Consider the following 24,137-nt stretch of genomic DNA (forward strand, 5'->3'; position numbering starts at 1 on the left):
CAAATTTGATCAAAAAACTGTTATTTTTAAAGTTGTCAGCAGGTTTAGGAGCTTCTCCTACTCTTATTTGTTTTGTTATGAATCTTAAACATATCCCATTTCTTATGTCTCTATTCTCTCTGTCTCTGTACTGAGATTTTATGATGTTTGGTGTTAGAGCGCCTCCTCTGGTGGTTCATGCTGCAGGTGTTCAGACTCTGAGGGGTTTTTGTTCAGCTGTGCTGATGAGTCGTGTCACTGTGTCTCTCTGGCACAGAAATACACAGCAGAGTCTGCAGGCTGCATGTTCTGTCCGTTCAGAGTCACTGTGTTTCTGGAAGAGTCTACATCGATGCTGAACTTGTTCCTCAGTGAATCTTTGTAGTATGAAGCGCTAGTGTGTTTCATCCCGATCCACTCCAGTCCTTTCCCTGCAGGCTGTCTGATCCAGGCTGTGTAGTAGCCGAGTGAATAAGAGACCTGACAGGTGATGGTCAGACGCTGACCTGGCTGCACAGTCTCAGAGGCTGGCTGTGTCAGAGTTTCAGCCTTCACACCTGTTAAAGAGAACATGTTTAGTCAGAGATGATGAAGTTCAAGTAGAGGAGAAGAAGTGTTGACTCTGACAGATGCAGAGAGACTCACATCCAGCTGCCAGCAGCAGCAGCAGAGCTCCAGAAAACATGCTTGATGTTGAAAGTGAGATGCTGTGAACTCCACTGACAGCCTGATGGAGAGTTTTTATAGCTGAGGAAAAAGGAAGCTCTCTGAGTTTGCATACAGTTAAACATAGAAAGTATTAGTGATGGTCTGATTAGAGCTAACAGAAGATCCAGATAATCTGAGGAGAGTTAATTTGATGATGCACTTCTTTTATATCCCATTCCTTTTAAACTTTTAGAATTATTCCCCCCATCTTATCTAAGGTCCCATAAACAAGATCTGTTCACTCTGTTTTGAGAAAAACAATATCAAGATTTTTTATTGTGATGATTGCTGCTGTGAAACAAGTCTACCAGTATATAAGTTTCATTTTGTGTTCTCTAAGTGTGAATAATGGGTTTAAACTATTTTTCCATTTTCACCATGCAGACTTTGTAATCCTTCTTCCAAACAGTAGTGAGTTATCAGTCCAGAGTAACAGCGACAGTTGTGAGGTATGACACCAAAGCTTATAAGTTGCTCCGCCCACCTTTGCAGGTGACTTCTTGAATGTTAATCGAGTAGTGTTCTCAATCATTCTGGCCCTTCATCAGCTCTAACTTAACAATAACAACTGTTTTCTTTAAATGTAGGATTATGAGCTAATAACCAGATGTTAAAAAACGGTGCAGCCTCGTCCCTGTCTCTGTATCCCAGTAGGAGCAGCGGAGCAGCCTCCTGATTTATTATTCTACAATATTTCAGTTTGCAGTGAATTACTCATCAGGAAGTACTACTGATATAAAGGCAACATCTAGTTTTGTTGAATCACATGTCTGCTGAGTATTTGTGCATGTTTGTTGGTGTATTTTTGTCACAATGGAGTGTACTCTATCACAGTAATACACAGCTGTGTCTGCAGGCTGCATGTTCTGTCCTGTGAGAGTCACTGTCCCAGCAGAAGTGTCTCTGCTGTAGCTGAACTTGTTCTTCAGAACATTGTTTTCAGCTAGTCCACCATCACCCCACATTGTAGAGATCCAGTCCATGGGTTTTCCTTCACCCTGTCTGATCCAGCCTGTAGCATAGTCGTCATCAGTGATAGAGTAACCAGAGAGCTGACAGGTGATGGTCAGAGTCTGTCCAGGCTGCACAACCATTGATCCTGGCTGTTGACATACTGTTGACACCTGTGGAAACACAGATCATCTTTATCTCCATCATTCATCTGATTCTTCTTTGATTCTGATGTTTCATAGTCAGAAATGTCCTCACAGGATGCAGCTGTCAGCAGCAGTATCAGAGCTGCAGAGAACATGGCTGATGATGAAGATTTCTAACCTTGCAAAGCAGATGGACACGCCCGTTTCCTTGTTTTTCACTGGCGAATCCATCTTGTTAAGCTCCCATCTGAAACGTTTGGGCCCGATTAGAAAGTGACAGGACTAATCAGCGACGTGGGGCAGCACTTTCAGGGCGCAGCAGTGTCGTGACGTTAACAAGCAGCAGCAAGAGCTGGTGCAGTTGTGGAGGAAGAGATTAGCATGGATGCTGCTAAAGCACCAGATTTATCAGAACTTGATGACATTTCTTTGTTAAAAGAAGAACAAAGAACAGCAGTGAGTTGTTTTTTTTTTTTTTCAAAAACAACAAAAGTTGAGTACTTACATGTCTATAGTCGCCATGTATCGCGTTATTCCTTAATAGGTGCACACACACAGCTCGATAACTGCTACATCACGTGTTTTGTTACTCTTATTGGCCCGTAGAGATGTGACAGACAAGAAGTTCATCCAATCACACTCCAAGTTTTTTTTTTTTCAAATCTTCTGCCTTTTCTCAAACTTTTCATATTGAAGCTTTTCCCAATGGATGTGTGAAACAAATCCATCTGGCATGTCATGTCAGAAGATGACCTGAAAGGAGCGCTTCTTCTCCATCATGAGGGACATTTATTGTCCCAGCAGAATGGGAGGGGGGTGTGTGCATACATTTGTGAATTTGCATGTGTGAAAGAGTTTAAATGTAGGTGTGATTATGATGAACATGTTGGACAAAAATGAGGTGGTTCAGATCTCAGAAGAGAGGAAGAGGTCAAAGCAGACTGACTCCAGCTGTTCCGTTTTTAATCGAGGGTTTGTTTCATCAGATGGGTTTCCATTCACCAGTTTTTATGCCCCTCAAAGTCGGCATGTTAATTCAAGGAAAATCCATCTTTTTGTAGTTGAAACACATTCAACAAATAAATCACATCTCTCAGTTAAAACTCTTCAATCAGAGCTCAGGACTGGGACTCTTCTAAGAGCACATCAGACCAGAAAAAGTTGTTCAAACCTCCATTTTCACAGATGAAATCCTCCTTTGTCATTCTCTCTTCACTGCTTTCGACAGTCTGCTCTTTATCTCCCTAGAAACAGGCTTTCACCCATGATGCAACACAGCATTTAGCCCTCTTCTTCTGCTGTGTTAACACCATCTGATCATTGACCTGTATAGCCTCAAACCCACATCAGTGTACAGAGAGGAAATAGTCATTTTTTACATGTTTATCTCCTGAATTTCAGAGAATTAGTTCAAAGTTTGGGATAAATGTCTCTTACTCTTCAGTGGGTTAAAAATGAGACCTCAGAGAAACTGGACTCTGACTGCTGTCTGGTGTCTCTGTTGTGGGAATGACATTACTTTTTTTTTTTACTATCAATCTTTGACTAAATGTTGATGACAAATAGGAATAAAGTTTGTTTGGAGATAATGGATTCATGGAGTGTCAGTTTACTTCATAGAGGGACACAATTTCAACAAAATCTGAGTGTTAAACGGGTAAATTCAATTTAATTCAACTTTATTTATACAGCACATTTCATACAAATGTAGACTCAATGTGGTTGACACAAGATAAAAACAAACAGTAAAAGCAATAAAAACTAAAGTGAACTTTAAAGTGACTGATGGGTGACAATGTTCTCAGGGTCTGTTTAATATTTCTTTAATTTTCATTCTGTTCTTTTACAGGATTTATAAATACAGTTAGACTGAGTCCTGTAGGTTTTTGTTCAGCTGTTGAACCAGCTTCAGTCACTGTGAGGCTGTCTGGCACAGTAATACACAGCAGAGTCTTCAGCCTTCAGACTGTTCATCTGCAGATACAGCTGCTGTCTGCTGTTGTCTCTGGAGACGGTGAACCGACCTCTGACTGAAGTAGAGTAGGATTTTCTGTCATTATCATTCTCGACCCAGGCGATCCACTCCAGTCCTTGTCCAGGAGCCTGTCTGACCCAAGCCATATGGTAGCTGCTGAATGTGAACCCAGAGGCTGTACAGGTCAGTCTGTGGGATTGTCCAGGACTTTGAACCACTGGTTCAGACTCTGTCAGAGTCTGAGCATCAACACCTGCCAACACAGAAGAGAAAAGCTAATATCTAATCTTGAATTTCTTTAAACCCACAAGGTACACAAATGCAGACACAAACATGTAGTTCTGCCTCAAAGACAGAAAGTAACTGCATGAGTGAATAAGGATAGATAATTCTCTGTTTTTCAAGAGTTTTCCTCTGTGTCATTGAGTTTATTTAGTCCAGTTTAAACATGATGGCATCTTCAACTGACAGGACAACTTGTTTCACATGCAGGATGCAACCCACCTCTAGGGTAAATGGAGCTATGTCTCACTCTTGTGGGCAATCAAAGTAGTGCAGGGATACAAGCAGTTTGAGAACAGTGTACTGCATCATAAGCCTGTCACCAAAGAAATTATTTCCATATCCAACCTTTTTAAAATTACAATAAATCAAGAAATACATGAAACGGTTTGTTTTACACATTTGAATCTTTATTTTCTTAATGCAGAAAGGATAGAGGCTTTTTTCCATGCCATAGTCTCAGAATCAGACCTGAATGCTTAATTCTGCTTTTACTTGCTGTCTCATTTCATATGATCAGTACATGAACCAATTCCATGGAAAGCAATCATGGAAAAATATCTTGTTCCACTTCAAAGGCAAAATTCCACCAGAATTGTCAGGAAGTTCACATTTGGATCATGCAAGTGGATCTTTCCTGAGATCATCTTCATTTAGTCTGAAAAAGATGAAAACAACAAATGGTTAAAGATCAGGGAAAGTTTTATTATATAAAAACATCAAATTTAAACTCACAAAACAGAAGGTATGCATGTGACGTCACAGTCAGCCTGAGTTACTGCAGTTCCAGCTGCTGAGTGACAGAAAAGTAGCAAACAGCTCTATTTCAGCTGTGAAGTGCTGTGAACATTTATTTTTGGGCATTTTGTGCCTTTATTTGATAGAGGAGGACAGTGGATAGAATCTGAAACAGGGACAAGAGTGGGGAGAGACATGCTGCAAAGGGCCACAGGCCGGATTCGAACCTGAGCCGCCCGCGTACACGGGGCTACTGCCTCGAAATAAAACCCTAGAAAGTAAGTAAGTAAGTTTAATAAGGTTAAAGTTTTCAACCCAATAACAATTTGTACTACCGTCATTATAAAAAAGTCGAGGACTGTACTGTCTGAATATGTCACATTAAAAATAATCGAGAGGTCAGTTTAAAGGGTGAAAAAATAGAGCTAGCTCAGTGGTTTTCCAAACTTCTCAGCCTGGGACCCCAAAATAAAGTAGCCAGAGACCGAGGACTCCCACTGTACCTGAAGGTGGTTGAAGCATAGTTGAACACAACACAAGAACAGTCATGTGGAAACTACATCTGATGGATTTTTTTAAACATTAATTTGATTACAGCATAAACCTCACCAAATGAACATGTACTTAAATAATTTTATGAAAACACTTTTATAAAAATAGGTATATTATACTATTTGAACTCATTTTGAAATCTCCATATTTGGAAGTTATCTGACGACCCCCTCTCAGTGTCTCACAATCACTCGGGGAGTCCTGACCCTCACATTGAGAACCACTGAGCTAGCTCAAGAAAGAAAATCATACTTCATTGATCCCTTTTGAGGTAAACCCTGAAGTTAGAAAAAGATTACAGATTTTTAAAGATTTCCACATAAGCTTAAGTCTTAAAAAGATCAAATGGATCACTGAAATACAGTGAAATAGCTTATCTAAAGATTCATAGTAACCCAAACTTTGACACTGTCATATCTGTCTCTGATCAAACTGGGCTTATGTGTGCCTTCAAGCCCTGCTTTGTGTGTGAAATCAGGTTCATATTAATGCCAGGAAACCTGACTTATGTCCACATATCAATGTCCACGGTGAACTGTGGATCTCTGCCGAGTTCAAATATCCCTCACTTCAGTGGAAACTGGTCTGTTTTTCTCCCATTTCTCCATTCCCCATTGATCAGACAGCCATGCCAACAAATGTTTTGCCACTTGGCCTGACTGAGCAGGTATGTCGCAGGCTGAAAGTGATGTCAGTGCATACCCTCTGTACATTAAAATTCTGGTTTATGATTGAAAAATAGTGGAAAAATATAGATAACCAAGTGATATAAAATACACCACTTAAATATAAAATTAAGCTGACAAAAACACTAAAGTTGCTGTCTTACCTTAATAAAGGTCGCCAAGACGCCGTAGACAACGGCGATGAGAAAACAAATGAGGAATGTTAACGTCATAAACCAGCTGTCCACATCTTTATCTTGGTTCCAACCAGCATACATGATGTCATCTAAGAAATCGCAGCTCTCCAAAGCGTCTGTGTGAGAAAGAGATTTTTACTGTTACCATAACTCTTGGCTGAAAAGAGATGTAAAACTCATCACTTTTTTTAATACAGAAAGTTACAGTACAACAGCCAACAAGAAAGCCAAGGATATACAAATGCAGATATTCATTGCATGCAATGCATGAATTCACCAACTTTTACACAGTAAATGCACACCTAAGCTGAGCTTTGCATTTGGCTTGATTATGCTGTTTAGTTGGATCACTGTTCTGGCATGATTTGGCTCTGCTAGGTAGTGATATGCTTCCTTTATGTCAGTTTTCATTCTACCTTTTTCCAGCTTACATTCATGTTCCATACAACCTAATTGGCATTCTTCATTTTTCTGCCCCCAGTGTAACTCATTATGATACTTTAGTTTTCTCTCTGGTTTTCTTCTTCTGTTCAGTCAAAGCCACATGTGGGAAACTTGGAGCATGCTCAGAAAGCCTTGGCCCTTTGGGTCTGATTAAGGTGAACAGATTCAAGAATAAATTGATTCCCCAACTGCATTGTCTACATTTTTGTCTAAGTTTGAGAAATTCAGCTTAAGATATACTTTAAAGTACAGTTCTACTCAGAATTAAAAAAGAAATCATTTTTGTAGTTGCATGTAAATGTCATGGAGTATGAAGACATTTGAATGCCTTGGCATGGGACAAGGTTGCTCAATTTCACCCTCACTTTTACATCTTGTTCATTTGTTTCCCTGAAGTGAATTAAAGTATTTTAGAGCCAGTCTGTCAGTTCTAGAATAAATAACAGCAATGAACTTCACTTGCACTAAACATAAATACTTAACTTACCAAAAACATTTTTTATATTGCTTTCAAGAGGCATTTCAGATGACTCGTGTCTTACAACACAAGAATATGTAGACTCCTGGCGCACAGTTTTGGTTACGTTTAGTCTGCTGTTCATGGAGTAAGTGTTGCTCTCTTCGTACTTCCATGCAGGACTGTTTCTGTAGTCAGCTGAGGGGAGTCTCTGGCCGTTTACTTCCCAGTACACATCGATGTTAGGTGGGAAAAATTCAGACACCAGGCACGTTAGTTGGATGACATCTGATGAAGAAGCCTCAGAGGCACTTGGTTGTATAATCTTCACAGTTGGTGGATTCAGGTCTAGAAAAGCACAAACAGGATCAGAAAGTAATCATTTCAGTCTAATTATAATTACTATTACATGACCAGCTGCAGCTATGTTGAGAGTACATGTTTTTAAATCCTCTGTTTTTAATGTAAGGGAGACCTTTAAAGAACCTGTTGAAGTCCTCTCAACTTGAGGACATTGTTTATCAAAATGAATGCCATTTCTATGTCTCTGTATGTTGTACTAAGTTGAAGCCAGAATACTATCACATGTGCAGAAGGGAGCTGGCTGGTTGAACCACTTGTGAAGCACTGGTTGAACCAGCACCACTTCACTTCCACTTGCATCACTTCCTCTGCTGATCCCGGTGAGAATGGTGCAAGGAATCACATTTGCTAACCAGGGCGTTACATTTATTCCTTTTTATGCCTCAAAGATATTAAAAAAAAACAACTATTCTCAAAGATGAGCACTTACATGAATCATAATGATAATTTATAGCCACCCTAACAAAATCAGGTTGAGAAATCAGGATCAAGAAATATTAATTTGAAGTGTATTTTAACTTTGTAGTTTACCCAGGTCTCATCTATCATTACAGATGAGGTGGGGTTTTGACATATACTGCAGCCGGTCAGCAGATGGAGCTCCAAACATTCAGGCCAACTACCAGGTGCTTGTTTCTCCATCCATTTTAAAATAAGTCTATGACTGAGAAAGAACTAAGAGTAACAGAGAGAATCAATCCATAATTAAGGTACAACTACCTCTGCTTTTGCTTATATGATCCTCGTAGCTCTGCTTTGAACACAGGTGTTTTGCCTCACATGACACTCGATAATAAGCGTGCCAGTCCTCTGTTGACACGTTCAGAAAACTCCTCATAGTCTCGGTTCCATTGATGTGACTCACTGGTGACTCTGTATGGACATGAGTATCTTTGTTCCCATTTACTTTCCAGGTGATAAAAAAATCTTTTAGAAGAGGGCCAACCAAAAAACAGGTGACAGTCACTTGTTCCTTGTCCTGAATCTCCTGGGGTGATGGTGCCTGAATCTGGACACTGACCCACTGAGCTGATGCTGTAGTAACTAAAAAGTAGCAGGACATCAGTGAATGAAAATGCAAGCTTAATGAAGTTATACAGAAACGTGGTCATTATGGTTGGCAGAGAATCCTTTTACCTGAACAGATGCTGATTTCCTTTCTGACAGTTTTCTTCAAAGACTTGTCAGAGACTTCACAAGTGAAGCTCTTTCCAGTTTTCCACTCTGTTTGAGAAACATGGAGTTGACTGGTAACTGCCACACGTCCATCTGCGCCCATGCTGGTGTCAAGGGTTGGAGAGGCTTTGTGCTGGGAGTCTGGAGACCATTTGATTTGAGGGTCAAAGCCCCATCCAGAGCACAACAGTCTCTGTGGGCCTGACTCTTCACTGGGGACCAGAAGGAGCTCTGCTGATGGGTCCACTATGAGGGAGACGAGGACATCATGTGCCTTTGGATCAATAAGGTGTGGATCAATAAATGAAAATCTCAAATATGAAAAGAGGAGTAATGTCTCACCAAAGATCCTGCCAGTAGAGATTGACTGGAAGTGATGAGCGAATCCTTGATTGACTTTGCAGGTGAAGCTCGTGTGGTTGTTCCAGTGACTCTCAGGCACAGGGAAGGTTTTACTGATGGAATGAGGGCCTGGAGTTTTAGGAAGTTCAACGTACAGTTTGTCAGAAATATCTTTCATGTTGGCCTGGAAGGTGACATAGACATCACTGGAGGAGAGTTGTTGGATATCACACTGCAGCACAGCACTGTTTCCTTTCAGCAAATCAGGGAGAGATCTTCTGATCTGAATGGATGGTGCAGTAACTGAAGGCACTGTATGAAAAAGAGGAGCAAAGTTTTCTTTAATACTTTGCTGTTGAAATAGTTAGAATGGAAATTTTTTGTGCAAAGTAGACTTACTGGCAACAGTCACAGTCCTCTCAATGGGTGAGAAGCACTTGTGCTCAGCTTTACATGTTATAGACTGGAGTTGTTTCCATTTTGTTAATGGAACAGTCAGAACACTGATTATATGAGTTTTGTTAACAGCTTTCTCCGCTGAGCCACTGTGTGTGATTTGCCCGTTCATCAGCCAGGTCACATTAGCATTGTAAACAGTTGGGACCAAACATGTGGCTTTCACCTTAGATGTTGCATTCATGACTGTCTTAAAGCTGGGAGTTTCAAGATGAACTGGAGGAGGGGTGGGAGGAAAAACTGAGAAAGTACAAGGGAAAGAGATGAGACACAACAAAACCTTCTATTAAACCTTCATATTAAATCAACAGTTCTTTTATGGTCAGATTGCTCAGGCTGTGATTTATCATGAAAATTTTACCTGAACAGATGCTGATTTCCTTTCTGGCAGTTTTCTTCAAAGACTTGTCAGAGACTTCACAAGTGAAGCTCTTTCCAGTTTTCCACTCTGTTTGAGAAACATGGAGTTGACTGGTAACTGCCACACGTCCATCTGCGCCCATGCTGGTGCCAAGGGTTGGAGAGGCTTTGTCCTGGGAGTCTGGAGACCATTTGATTTGAGGGTCAAAGCCCCATCCAGAGCACAACAGTCTCTGTGGGCCTGACTCTTCACTGGGGACCAGAAGGAGCTCTGTTGATGGGTCCACTATGAGGGAGACGAGGACATCATGTGCCTTTGGATCAATAAGGTGTGGATCAATAAATGAAAATCTCAAATATGAAAAGAGGAGTAATGTCTCACCAAAGATCCTGCCAGTAGAGTTTGACTGGAAGTGATGAGCGAATCCTTGATTGACTTTGCAGGTGAAGCTCGTGTGGTTGTTCCAGTGACTCTCAGGCACAGGGAAGGTTTTACTGATGGAATGAGGGCCTGGAGTTTTAGGAAGTTCAACGTACAGTTTGTCAGAAATATCTTTCATGTTGGCCTGGAAGGTGACATAGACATCACTGGAGGAGAGTTGTTGGATATCACACTGCAGCACAGCACTGTTTCCTTTCAGCAAATCAGGGAGAGATCTTCTGATCTGAATGGATGGTGCAGTAACTGAAGGCACTGTATGAAAAAGAGGAGCAAAGTTTTCTTTAATACTTGGCTGTTGAAATAGTTAGAATGAAAGTTTTATGTGCAAAGTAGACTTACTGGCAACAGTCACAGTCCTCTCAATGGGTGAGAAGCACTTGTGCTCAGCTTTACATTTTATTTTCTTCAGCTGTTGCCATCTGTGTGATGAAACCTTCAGAGTGCTTATTATACGACTTTCGTTTGTGAATTTTTTACTTGTTTTGGGTTCCCCATCCATCTCCCAAGTCACTGTGGCATCAAACACAGTGTAGACTGAACATATTGCCTCGACCTCAGAGTTCGTCATCACTGTTCTGAAGCCTGGGGTCTGTATATGAATGGCAGGAGCGGTGCTTCCATAGACTGCAGGAAAAAATGCACTTGTTAAAACTGCTCAGTGTGCTTAAGGAAAGATTGTATGACATTCTTTTTCTTGTTCCATGCCTGACATACTTACTCTTACAGACACTTGTTGTCTTTGTAAACTCAATCCTGTTGTGAGTTGACTTGCATGTGAATGTTGAGCCTTTGGCCCACTCTGTGCTTTTTGGCTCAATCTCACTGGTTAGACTAAATGTTTTGTCCACTCCCTCCACGGTCTGCAGCTTCTTTTCTATCGGTGTAATAGACAGCGGTTGGCTGTCCTTTTCCCAGCTCACACTCAGTTTATCTGGAAAGAAGCCACTTAGAGTGCAGATGAGTCTGACTCCTGAGGTTTTCAATTCACCTTCCCAGACAGGCTGTAATGTGATGTTAGGAGATACAATCCGTGGACCTGAAACAGAGAAGGCAATATTTCAGAATTTCCTGCTTCTTTCTAACTATTAGATGTTCACATTCAAAATATTAGTTGATTAAAGGCGACCGGTGCTACATACCTTCATAGTAGGGTTATCTCAATACAAAGTGCACTATATTTGTTTAGGCTAGATGGCAGAGTTTTACTTCTAGATTGTGTCTGAAAAGGCCGGAAGCTTGTTGCACAGATGTGGCAGTCTGACATGGCAGAGTGATTAGGACAAGCTGCAAGCAGAAGTGTTGAGCAACGCCCGGCTCCCAAAAAAGCACAAATAACAGAAGTGAAACAAAGCAAAAAGCAACGGTGCATCACAAATACCAGGTGTTAGATGCTGTTATGCCAGTAAGAGAAACGGAGAACACATTTAAATATCTCGTATCAATTTACATACATTTTAAAATTTCTGACTTTGCTCAAGTGTTAAATCCTCCAGGTGGATTAAAATATACTCAAAATGTTACCAACTAAATTTGACATTTACATATGAATTCTCTCATTCATTTATAAAATATGGCAGTTAAGTGAGTAATGCTTTAATTCAATATAATACATGTTAAGAAATCACACTAGTGCACATTCTTTCTAACAAGAAAAATACAAAATATAAGTGTTTAATAAAATGTTTATTTATGAAACAAAAGTATAGCAAAGTAAGACAGCGTCCACAAAAAATATATAAGAGAGGGAAAATGCTGCAGAATCATCACTAATAGAAAATTCCTTTTTTTAGTATGACAAGGTTTTTACAATAACATGAAAAGGAAAACTGTGATTACTTACATAATACTGAGTATATGAAAACAAACTGAAAAAATGTACAGAAAGTTCACCATGTTTCATTTCACCTGCAAAGAAAACAAACTAAGATTAGAAAAAATATACTCCAAATTAATGAAATTTCCGTTCAGTTAGACTTTTACATTGGCTTAATAGTAATTTCAAAAAATAGTCATACTAATGATAAAATGATTAGAGTTCTCCTGTAAATGCAGCCAATAGTGTTCAACAAAACAGCACTGTAAACAAGCTTGCAATTAGAATTAGTGCTGTCAAACTAATTAATCACAGGGGAGAAAAATGTATGCTGGAGAAGCATGTCCTCTCTAATGGTTTTGTTCTTATTATTAAATTTATCCATAATCCAATCTCTCTCCAATTAACAACACATGTAGTTAAATGCAGTATATTAACTACAAAGTCTATTAATAATGAGATTATTTTTTAACCAACTGAGAGCACTTGTAAAATTATTAAACATTACTACTAAACTAAACATTAATACTAAAGTTTTACACAGATTAGATTTCATATTTTTTTATAGCTAAGTCATTTGAAATATAAAGAGTTTTTAATGATAGTATTTTTGTGTTACCCCATTAGCCTCTATATAACTTTCTATATATTACAGTTGAAATTTTACCATCGTCATTTTAAAATTACAGTTGGGGAGAGTCTAGTTTGGTGCTTCCACATCATCAAGATGCATTAAGGCATGGCATTTTCTGGGGTAATATTTCTTAAATGTATTTTGTCCCAAAGTTGTTTTCAGTGTTTTTGCTTTCTGATTTAGTGAAATGCATTTATGAATACTCTTTACCTTGAAAGCAGTGGTTACGATGGTGAAAAGAAGAGTGATGAGGAAGAGAAGGATGAAGGTGAGGGCTGGTCCAACCATGTTATCCTTCTCTGGCTCCAAAGCATCCGTCCATTGCTTGAAGTCTGGATGTAATTTACAAAAGAATGTCGTTACATATTAAATTTTAGACGATTACACATTACTGACTGACTGAACATTGACTTTAAGAATTGAAATCATATATTTGATAACTTTCTGGGTAAATATAATCATTTTTTAGCCACTCTATTCTCTAAATAACATACTAGAAAAGACTGCTGGCGTCTGTCGTACTGTATATGATATCAGCAGCAGTGTGTCATTAACCTTTGGGGTTTTGCATGTTCATTGAAGTGGTTGTTTAGTGATCCTGAGTTGCTTTTGAAAGACCCCATTATGGCATGGCTTGTATGACTTGGCTTGTGCATCAGTTTGTCATTTTACTGCTTTATATCCCAAAGCTGGAGTTGGCCCTCAAGAAATCCTCTCGTGTTAGGGGTGCAAGACCCGAAAGACGAAACATGCATACACAACAACAGGTACAGTTTAAGTGTATATCTACAAAAATGTCAAATGTGTTAAACTTGTTTGGTCTAAAGTTTCAAAGTGTTTGTTGTTTAAGTAAATGCTCTACAGCCTTATTAACTTATTGAAAAAAAGCTTAAAAATCAAATATCTGGATGCGAAATCCTTATTTATGATAACATTAGGACAGCACAGTGACGGTACAAGTACAACAACATGAAGCTGAAAGTATTTGAAGTAAAAACATGAACATGCAACATACATCAACGGAGTTCAAATTTTTTTTATTTTGATTTTGCATTTAAAGACAAACAATGTCAAATCACAAGCAACAAACATTAAACAACAGACTGCAGAAGACACAGAGACAAAATAACATCTACAGGGCCTTGCACTTCTCAGGAATGTTCATGTTGAGGTTGACCAGGTTGATGTTTTCAAAGGTTTTGTACCCAATGGACCTGACAATAGCTTTTGTTGTGTTAGTCAGAGACTGGTGGTGTACTGCACAACTATACACTACGTCGCTCTTTTTCCATTGCTCGAGGCTGAGTGTTAACTGGCCATAGGCCGAATAGGTTCCTTGGTGTTCTACAGGTTCTGTGGTATGGTACTCGAAATCTGAGTCTGCTTCTTCGTCATCAACAAGCCAAGACACAAAAACATCCTTGGGGCTGAAGTCTTTCACATAGCAAGTCAAGGTCACTGTGTCTTTTCTAGTATGTTCTAGTGGAGGCATCATAAAAACTGAAGGACGCTGAGTTGGTCCTCCTGCAAGCATGAGAACACATTTAAACCTCTAGCCATCTATAAAACAACATACATTTCCAGATAAGATCTCTCCTGAACAATCAACATAGAAATATCACTTACACCCCCAGACTTTAAGTGCATAACTAAAAGTTTTCTTACCAATATCCCTTTTGTATGTTTCCTTTGTGCCGTCAGGGAACGATTCATGTGTAACAGCACAGGTAGGCTGCATCCCCTGTTTCCATTCATCAAAGGTGATTTCCAGTGGAAGGGTGAATATGCCTGTGCGTGTCTGGACGGTGTCTTTAGAGGCACCAGCAATATCATCTCCATTCTCATTTATCCAGTAAATCCTACTTAATCCTTTCTTATTTGCTGTGACACGACATACAATTGTTCCTTTTCCTGTTAAAAACAGGTCCTCCATCTTTGGATCAGTGAATGTTATTTCCACATCGGCTTCCATACATTCGTTACCTTAGCAGTAGGAAATAAAAACACATTGCAGCACAGAAATGCGTGAAAACCAAAGAAAACATTAAATTTAAACTGTTTATACAGTAAAGTGTGCTATATACTCACCAGTAGAAGTTGTCGGTTTGTATTCCACAGCGCCTTGCTTGGAAACGGTACCATTTTTTCCTTTCCCCTCAAACGTGCAGGTGTATTTGGTTTCTTCAACCCACTCTGAGGATGGTACTGTGAGGAAACTGGCTGCACTGTACAGAGTTCCATTCTCTGTCTGTTTTTCCACAGAAGGAGTTGTGACAATCTGTGATTCATGGAGGGGTTGCCCTTGGTTCTTCTGCCATCTGAAGGCAAACTTGTTGGGTGAAAAATCTTTGGCAAGGCATGAAAAGGTAACCTCCTCTTCATCACCTTGTGAGGCAAAGACTTGAGGTTTTGGCCACTGATAATGCACCTCTGTAAAACAAAGATATACACAAATATATATGTATGCACAAGCAGAGGACAACAGGTGTAGATATATATGCAGAAGCAGATTAACATAGTGCTTTAATGTAATCCAGATTTACAGCTGACTTCCATTTACATTTGCACTTTTTTACAGCAAGATATGCAAGTTGCAGAAATATGCATTAACACTTACTTTAATATTTGTTTTTTAAAGGAAGGTAAACCATTAACACCAGAGCTAAATGTTCACTTCTGCATATACACTTACTGCATGGGAGGGGCAAGCACATGATTAACAAACATGTAGGTTCAGTCTATCTGCATAACTTTAATTATGCAGATGGACAGAAGGGGACAAGGCGCATTGCATCAATCTTATGATGGACAGCTGCAGAGGAGTTGCAGAATATGAGCAAAGACTAAAACAGACTGAGCCAGCAGCAGAATCAACAGGAGAGTTCTCATTCCAACCCACTGTTGGGTCTATCTGCCATGCCAACATATTATGAAATTAAAAAAATAATAATTAAAAAGTGTTTCACATTTTAAAAAATGTAATAAATCTTATTCCTCATTTGTGTTAATTCTTGTGAGTATATGTGATTATGAACAAGTACACCAGCTATTGATCACTCTAAGTTTAAAGTGGTGAAGTTTTGTGTGACACCAATAATTTAAAGATGCTCACTACTGCTACTACTTCTTCTACTATATTATTATTATTATTATTATTATTATTATTGTTGTTATTTGTAGGAGTAGCAAAAGGAGTTGTATATTAGAATTATTACAGTAGCATTATTATGCTTTGTTTAGTGCACAATAAATGAGCCTCTAAATATTATCATTACTATTATTATGGCCTTAACACTGACCTCAGCACAAGGACCCTGTGAAATTAAATTAATTATTATAGATATTATTACTGTTATTATTTTACTCTGTAAAATGCACAAGAAGAAACTGATCTTTCTAATCTGATTCAGACATTACATGCAACAGCTGGCCCTTTGTAAGTGACCATTTTTGCCTGTATTTTTATCATTGACAATATCAACTAGAAAAAATTCATGGAAATTTAAAGTTAGTGTTATTTTCTCTGCCATTACATCCAGCTACATTGTGAATCAACATTTATATGACTTAGCATGAATCTTACGTGGCATGATGAATTCTCCCTGTCCAGTTCCTGCTGCATTTGTTGCGACACATCGGAAGGTATTCCTTGCCTCCCAGTCCTGTTTGCTCACTCGGATTTGACTGATTCCGGTGTAAACATTGCCTTTCATTGTTGGAGGATACTGAATGGAGTCGGTCATGGTGGATCCATTTTTTTCCCATGTGTAGGTCACTGAAGAGGGTGAGAAGCCAGTGGCGAGGCAGCCAAGAGTGACGGTGTCTCCAGAATCGGAGCCGCATTGCATCAGAGGATACACAGTTGGTTTCACTGAGGCGGCTTAAAAGACACAAAAGAAAAAAGGCTGATTAAAATACTGAAATCAACATTACTGATTGAAGACACTTTTTTAATTAAACATACATGTCAAAGAGAAGTCAGACAAGTTTTCCCTGAGAGCATAAGACAGCATCTGAATAAAGACTACATTATTGTCCCTCTACTTTTTATGTTGAATGTGGCAAAAGCACTCCATAGAATACATAAGAAAGGACACATAATAAAAAAATTATATGAAAAAAACTCTCTCTATATATTTAGTTTTGTATTTTTTTTCTTGAAATAACCTTTAATTTTTTGCGTGGCTCAGTTTGGTATTTGATATTTAAATTTGGTTTATTTCAAATCTACAATTTTGACAGCACTAAATTTTAAAGTAAATAAAGCTGTACATTCTAATAAGTTACATCAACATACATTTAAAAATCACTTGTTCAGAATTAAGCTAGTATCTTTGGGATTGGATTTCTCTGCAGTACCTGTTTCCAGTAATCAGAAGCAGCATAGTAACACAGAGCTGAAATTACTTTGGTGTGGGTATAATATATGATGATATGAGTTAGTTGTCTACTAAGTTTAGCCCTGGTCTATTTAAAATTTAGGTAATGTCTTTTGTTGTTGCAAGTTTAACTTGAATAAACTAAAATGCACTCGCTTAAAATATGTACCATTACATCTTACGAGAACGTTGCTTTTTGCCTCCTGTAGTGTAAATCTATTGAATGGACTTACCTTTGAAATGACACTAAAAACTTTGATGAGCACTTTGAATAAAACACCAAAAAGACATTATGCAGCAAAAATCTTACCTGATGACACTGTTACCACTGTGCCCTTTCCCCAGTAGTCGAAAGCTTCCCAGCTACCACAGTTACTAATGCCAATAAGGGCTCGTCACAAAAACTTACCTCCGTAATATTACATGAGCTTTTGTTAAACAGTAAAATTATAGGTCAAATGCATCTTTCAATACAATTAATTTTTAAATGTAAAGGAGCAGTACAGAGTTTAAAGTATTTTGTAACTTATATACCTGACTATGGAATACTGTTCATTCTCATCTCAGCCACTTTTTCTGTTATTAACTAAAAAACAAAAAAATAAATAATTTTAATAGAAATTGAATTTACAAATCAGCAGTTTAAGAGTTTTTACCTAAAGTAACAGTGACTATAGTGCCTTTTCCCCGTAGGTCAAAAGCCAAAATAACAAAAAATGTCAATAACAATGAGTCACATAAAATTAATACTTTTTAAAGTACTTTATTTGTTACTCAAAAAGAACATTTTGCAGTAAAACTCTTACCTGAGGACACTGTTACCATCGTGCCTTTTCCCCAGTAGTCGAAAGCACCCCAGTTATCACAGTGAGAAAAGTCAATAACGAACTATAACAAAATCTTATCTCAAACCCGTAACTTCATGTGAAACTAATGTTGGCAGGTAAAATTAAAATTAAATACTCATCTTTAGATACAGTCAATTTATAAATTAAAATAGCAGCCAGGAGTTTTAAGTCTTTAGTTAGTTTTATGCCAGGCTATAATGTACTGTTTACTGTCTTATCTGAGCCACCTGTGCCCATATTAGTAAGTTTAAATTTTTTCACAATTTTTTCACATTTCACAATTCTGAAATAAGATTACAAAGCTAAAGAAACAGTGACAATTTTACATTTTGCCCAGAAGTCAAATGCCCAGTAAACAGACTTGAAACAGTATCTTGTAACATCTTGTGAAATGCTTCGATGCTGGCAACGATAAAAATCAACAGATATAATCTATAATTAATCTATAAATTTAATGTGTTAGCCAGGAGTTTGAAGACTTTCGTTAGTTCAACCCTGACTGAAAATTACTGTTCACTATCCTACTTTCAGCCACTTTCCAATGATCACATTAGAAATATTACATTTTACAATTAACGTATAGAAAATAGAATTTATAAATTAGAATTATAAACATACATACCTGATGTGACAGTGACCACTGTGCCTTTTCCCCAGTAGTCAAAAGCCCAGTTATCACAGTGGAGCAAGTCAGCGAGAACTTGTCACAAAAACTTATCTCAGAATATCCAATAATTTCTAGTCAAACAGTTTTGTGTCGGCTACAGTAAAAATCAAAGTAAAATATATATTCCATTCTGTAGAACTAATTTTCAGCTGAACTTTGCAGACAGGAATTTTACACAGTTTGCAGATTCTTTGTCAGTCAACAAGTAAACTCTTTACTATGTCATCTGTGGTCATTACTTTTGACCACATTCAAAAAAGGCATTAATAATCTAATAACAGAATTTATTGACTGATCAAAAATATTAAAGAAACATACCTGAAGTGACGGTGACCATTGTGCCTTTACCCCAGTAGTCAAAAGCGTAGTCACAGTTCAACATTTTAGCCATCAGTACTCACAAAAACCTGTTCTTAGGTGCCGACATTCACTCCTTTGTAATTTTATGATAATCTCTGTTTGAAATTGTTACAGTGGCCTTTTCAGGTAACACAGAAATTACATCTAAACATGATTTACACCATGAAACAATAAACACAGTACTCAAGAAATGAATTACCTCAATGGAGACAAAACCAAACTTTCATTAAAAAATGAAATCTGCTTTAAAATCTTGATTTACAAAACAAAGAGAGAAATAATAAATCGGCTTACCTGATGTGACGGTGACCATCGTTCCTTTTCCCCAGTAGTCAAAATCACCATCACAGTGTTGAATGTATAAACAACCCTCATACAAAAACAAGCGCCTCAAACATGTCCTTCATGAAGTTAAAATATACAACATTATACCCTCTAATCACTGCAATTTGATCTTAAAGACTTCAAAAAGCATTTTTTACCTGATGTGACGGTGACCATTGTTCCTTTTCCCCAGTAGTCAAAACCATCATCACAGTGTAATAAGTCAACACATCCACCGTACAAAAACAAGCCACATAAAGATGTTCTTGATGCCAAAGCGGCCCAAATACTCTTAATCAAACAGTATTTTCTATGGTTTCAATATGAGGACAGAAAAATTGTATTTTACCTGATGTGACGGTGACCATTGTTCCTTTTCCCCAGTAGTCAAAGTAGTCATCACATTGATTGGTTTCAATTACATCTCAGTACAAAAATTCTTTACAGCTTTAATCCTCAAATGACAGCATTACTTTATCAGTGGATTAGTCCATCTAACTGAACCCTGGGCTGATTTTGTTTCTGATTTAGACTATATATCAAATTAACCTTTATTGAATTATCTCCCCACCTTTAATATAAAAAATTAAAAATATCAAGATTCCAGTTTAAAAGTAGATTTAGCCAGAAGTCACTGTGACTTGGGTCCCTTTTCCCCAGTAGTCAAAGTAGCCATCACAGTGACATACAACAGTCCACATGTAATTCAAATACTTAGTGTTGCTTAAACAATGCTAAGCAAACATTTTTCACTGTCAAGCTATTCCCACTGCACCATGTATGAACCACTTCCCTGGAGATACTCATTTCCTGTAGTGTGGGATACATGAAATTAAGAGTGTTTGCCAGCAGCTGGTGTACACTTCCTTTTCTCCTTTTACCTCTGTGTACTGCAGCATGGAGTTAACACAACCAGATATAACTGATTTAGCTGAATTTAAACCTGCATGTTTGTGTATTATGTAGGAATGCACTGCCCTAAAGTTTACAAATGTAACAAATGATAAATGCGAAGACTTGGTGGCCATAAATGGCCTTAGGTTTTCTTTCAGGCAACTGTAGGCATTGTGTTGTGCAGACTGAAAATCAGATTAGCAAACAGCACCTTGCACACCTATGTACACAGATGGGTGGTTGTACCTTGAGACTCTCGCTTTCTGTCTCCTCAGTGGTGGCTGAGGTTTTAGCAGTCCTTGTCCTCTGGCTCTTATTGGTGTGGCTGGCCACAGACCTTTGCTGCACTCAACCTGCTGATGTCTGCTGTTTTGGGTCTGAGGGTGTCTTGGCTGGTTTGACTCTGTGCTGTCCTGGCTTTTTCGTTAGACAGAGTTCCAGCCTTTGTAACTGTACAGCACTTCAACTGTAATGGCCTGGTAAAGTAACTGCTTTACCAGGCCATTTACCAGGCCAAATGTTGTGTGGGTCCAGCTCTTGGCTTTGTGGGACTCTGCAGCAAGGCTTGGCTTGGTGATGTTCAGGTCAGCTGGCTCTCTCATAAAATGTGGAATTTCTTTTCTATAAAGCTTAAGGCTCAGTGGTGCTTGCCACTTAAATGCAGGTTCTCATGTTTCAGTCGGACATCTGAAGTTGGTAGTTGTTTCACATTTTCATTACTGCAGCAATAAGTGTTTGTGTCTGGCATCAAGACCTCAACCTCATCAATCCTTGCAGATTTATTTCAGGCCCCGTCCACACGGAGACGAATTCAGGAGTATACGCAAAAGTTTATTGTCATGTCGGCATTTCATTCACACGGAAACGGCGTTTTGGGTGACTGTAATGGATACTTTTTGAAAATGGGTCCCAGAGTGCACAAATCCATAAATGACTACCGTTTTGTCTCCATGTGGACGGCCAACCGCATCTTTCTTGAAACAATTACATCACACATAGTGTAGCTACTGAAGACGCCTGCGCGGGTCCAGCCTAAACAAACATGGCTTATTGGAGGGTTGTGTTCGTGCTGCAGAAGCTACTGAGCTTGTTATGGCTTTTACTGCAAAATCTGATGCTCCTTTACCACCAACGTGGAGAACAACCAGAAGGGCAACTAGAAGAAAGTTTGTGTCAGTTTTCTGTGATCTTCTTCTTCTCTTTTAATACATTTCCATAGCAACAATACAGCGCCACCTACAGGCTTGACATATGCACTACAGTGTTTTCAGTCGTTTTCAGTGGTTCCGTGCTTACGTGGATATTTCCTGAAACGATCCCGTCTTTACAGAAAACTTTTCAAAACGAAACAGCAATATATCGTTTTCGTCTCTGTGTGGACAGGGCCTCAGAGAATCTGAGGGGTGATGAGATGGCATCTTAAATCCCTGTCAGAGCCTAAAAACATGTGTGGGGTTATGGTGGGCTGAAAGCAAGAGCGTAGTACTAATTCAAGGAAAAATAGTCTGCCTGTTGGGCTTGGTTTGTCGATTAAATAATAATGCATACTAGGTGTGAAATCAGAATGGATTATCTGCCTGGATTAGAATGGAATCTCTGTCTGAGCCAAAAACTGTTGTGACCCAGCCTAGAGCCTTATGCTGGTACAGGCCAGAGTTTGTCCCCCTCCTCTCAGGTCCAGGTCAGGCTAGGGATGAGTCAACAATGTCTGATGAGCCTGTCAGACAAAGCAGCATACCTGTATTTGGATTTTCAGTCTTTTAACCTTGGAACAACTTCAGGTGCATCTAGTGGCAAGTTGCACAGAACCAATGCTCACTTGTCTTGAGTTGAGAGTTGAATAAATGGCTTATTGACTGAATGTTAAATCACTATTTAAATGTATTTGTTTTAGGGATGCACGATATTATCGGCAGTATATATATATCTGTATCGGCCGATAATAGCTTAAAAAGTTCATTATCGTATCGGGCAATAATAAAATTTACGCTGATCTGTATGGCCGATAATGTGACGTCATAATTAAGCCCACTTGATGACGCCAGACTTGCGCCAACACCAAACTCAACATGTCTGCTGTGTGTGTAGTTTGAGGTGTGGGTACAAGACAGCAAAGTAGCTGTTTGCATCGCTTGTAAAGTACATGTGATTTGAGGAGGAGCACAACAACACGCCTTTATCACCACCAGTTTAATTCTGCATCTAAAAAAACATCACCCTGATGACTACAAGGACTTTCTTAAGATAAAGGATGACAAAACTTTGTGCCAGGGAAAACTCGTCAACAGCCTCTACTTAAGTCATTTAACAAAGCTAAAAAATACAGCAGTGACCACCCAAAGGTAGGGAGCTGAACAGGAAAATCATTGAATTTATAGCTCTTGATAATCAGCCTTTCAGCGTGGTAGAATATACAGGCTTCTGCAGGCTAATGATGCATTTAAAGCCCTGCTGTTATACCTAGCAGGCGCTTATAGCCTTACCTGAACTGCAAAACTTTGTTTCCAGTCACGTAGAGAAGCTTGTCGTTAAAGCTAAACATATTAGCTTCACCACGGATATATGGACATCAAGTGTCCGTCCTGTTAGCATGTTGAGCCTCACTGCCTCAGTGGATATGAGGATTTCACTCTTGAAAAGCCTGTCCTGCACTCACAGGAGTGCTCACTCAGCAGCCACAGTTACAGCCGTGTTTGATAACATGTTTTGGACCTGGAAAATAGAGAAAAAGAACGTACATGTTCTGCTACGTGACAGTGGTGACACATGGCAAAAGCAATAACAGACTTCTGTGTGCCAAGTCTCCTGTGCAACTCTGGCTGTACACGAAGGTGTCCTGTCTCATTAGAGATGTGGGTGTCACTGTGTTGTTATTTAATCTCTCAACTAAAGCTAGACTTTTTTTTGCCTTTAAGAATCTGTCTTTTTGTTGTTGTTGTTGTTATTTAAAGCACTTTGTCAGGAGTATCTCAGGGAGCCATCCTGCAAACTGGCTGAGTAATAAGGAGAATCAATCTGAATTTAGAAGCTATTTCTTTTTTGCACTGTGGAGCTCAGTGTCAGCAGGTTATTTTGCTGCTGTTTATTACCCTCAAAGATGCAGATGACTTTGGCTGTACTGTTAAAAATACATGTAGCATGTAACGCACATGTAACCCAAAGACATTACTCTAAGTTTTTCATTAGTGTATGGCTGTATTTGAAAATAAAACAATGCATCCTTCATTTCTGAGAAGAATCAAATGTTTTGTCTGTTTCTAAAAAAATAGACTACCAATATTTAAAAAAATTGTAGTACAGAATGGAATTGGTGTTTTTTACAGTGGAAGAAAACGTAATCAAATATCACTATCGGCCAAAATGAGTTTTAAAATATCAGCATATCGGATATCAGCAAAAATTCAATATCATGTATGTCCCTAATTTGTTTTTACATAATGAGAGTGTAAAGCTGTTAAGTGTGCTGCCACACTGTCCACTCCACGCACACACAATGAAATGTTACAGTGGGGGATGAGTGAGATAGAGAGGGAGCATAGCATACAAGTATGAGCACTAACAATTAAACTAAAACTTCAATTTATTGTCGTTGTAACAAAACTCAATATAGCAATGAAGTGTGCATGTTTGTGCCTTTGGTCCATTTACTCTGATATTTATATTCAAAAGGGAATTTAATCTCTGGGCCTTTATCTCCATCACCTGTTAAATAAAGGTGCTTTATTAACATTTACAAGTGTCTGCCGTAAGTACCTTAGAGTTTTCTGAATTGGACTACTATAACACAACAATTTAGTTATCATGGGGAGGCACGAGTACTTAGAGGGGGATCTGGGGGTCAACCCCTGAAAAATGTTGAGTATCCAACTCTTAATTTAGGCAACGATTTTTGGTGTGAATAGCACAAGACCACATTTTAAGTAATATAATGCAGCTACTTGATGAAGCTCACTGTGTTGAAATATTTGCTCTGTTGATATTTCAC

The 24,137-nt window shown here is 38.7% G+C and overlaps 1 protein-coding gene and 2 gene segments (V, D, J or C); all 3 read right to left on the bottom strand.

Moving 5' to 3' along the window:
- Positions 1-234: 234 nt before the first annotated feature.
- LOC121529354 lies at positions 235-683 on the bottom strand. The segment is given in 2 exon segments: positions 235-536; positions 625-683. Coding segments are annotated over 2 exon segments (342 nt in total).
- A 2,869-nt stretch (positions 684-3,552) lies between these two features.
- Positions 3,553-24,137, bottom strand: part of LOC121529334 — a 34,330-nt gene continuing 13,745 nt past the window's right edge. Inside the window, 1 exon segment of the V gene segment in view lies at positions 3,553-4,012. Coding sequence covers positions 3,693-4,012 — 320 coding nt within the window.
- The window catches only part of LOC121529358, a 69,955-nt gene continuing 50,268 nt past the window's right edge, over positions 4,451-24,137 (bottom strand). Inside the window, exons 4-17 of the mRNA XM_041817142.1 lie at positions 23,627-23,637; positions 19,417-19,467; positions 16,264-16,560; positions 10,952-11,269; positions 10,573-10,857; positions 10,174-10,485; positions 9,793-10,077; positions 9,375-9,671; positions 8,976-9,287; positions 8,595-8,879; positions 8,178-8,501; positions 7,125-7,442; positions 6,161-6,309; positions 4,451-4,699 (exon numbers count right to left, since the gene is read on the bottom strand). Coding sequence (XP_041673076.1) covers positions 4,691-4,699; positions 6,161-6,309; positions 7,125-7,442; positions 8,178-8,501; positions 8,595-8,879; positions 8,976-9,287; positions 9,375-9,671; positions 9,793-10,077; positions 10,174-10,485; positions 10,573-10,857; positions 10,952-11,269; positions 16,264-16,560; positions 19,417-19,467; positions 23,627-23,637 — 3,253 coding nt within the window. The 3' untranslated portion in view covers positions 4,451-4,690. The remainder of the gene's footprint in view (positions 4,700-6,160; positions 6,310-7,124; positions 7,443-8,177; positions 8,502-8,594; positions 8,880-8,975; positions 9,288-9,374; positions 9,672-9,792; positions 10,078-10,173; positions 10,486-10,572; positions 10,858-10,951; positions 11,270-16,263; positions 16,561-19,416; positions 19,468-23,626; positions 23,638-24,137) is intronic.

The sequence above is a fragment of the Cheilinus undulatus genome, linkage group 21 (assembly GCF_018320785.1).
Source record: "Cheilinus undulatus linkage group 21, ASM1832078v1, whole genome shotgun sequence".
Taxonomy (NCBI): domain Eukaryota; kingdom Metazoa; phylum Chordata; class Actinopteri; order Labriformes; family Labridae; genus Cheilinus; species Cheilinus undulatus.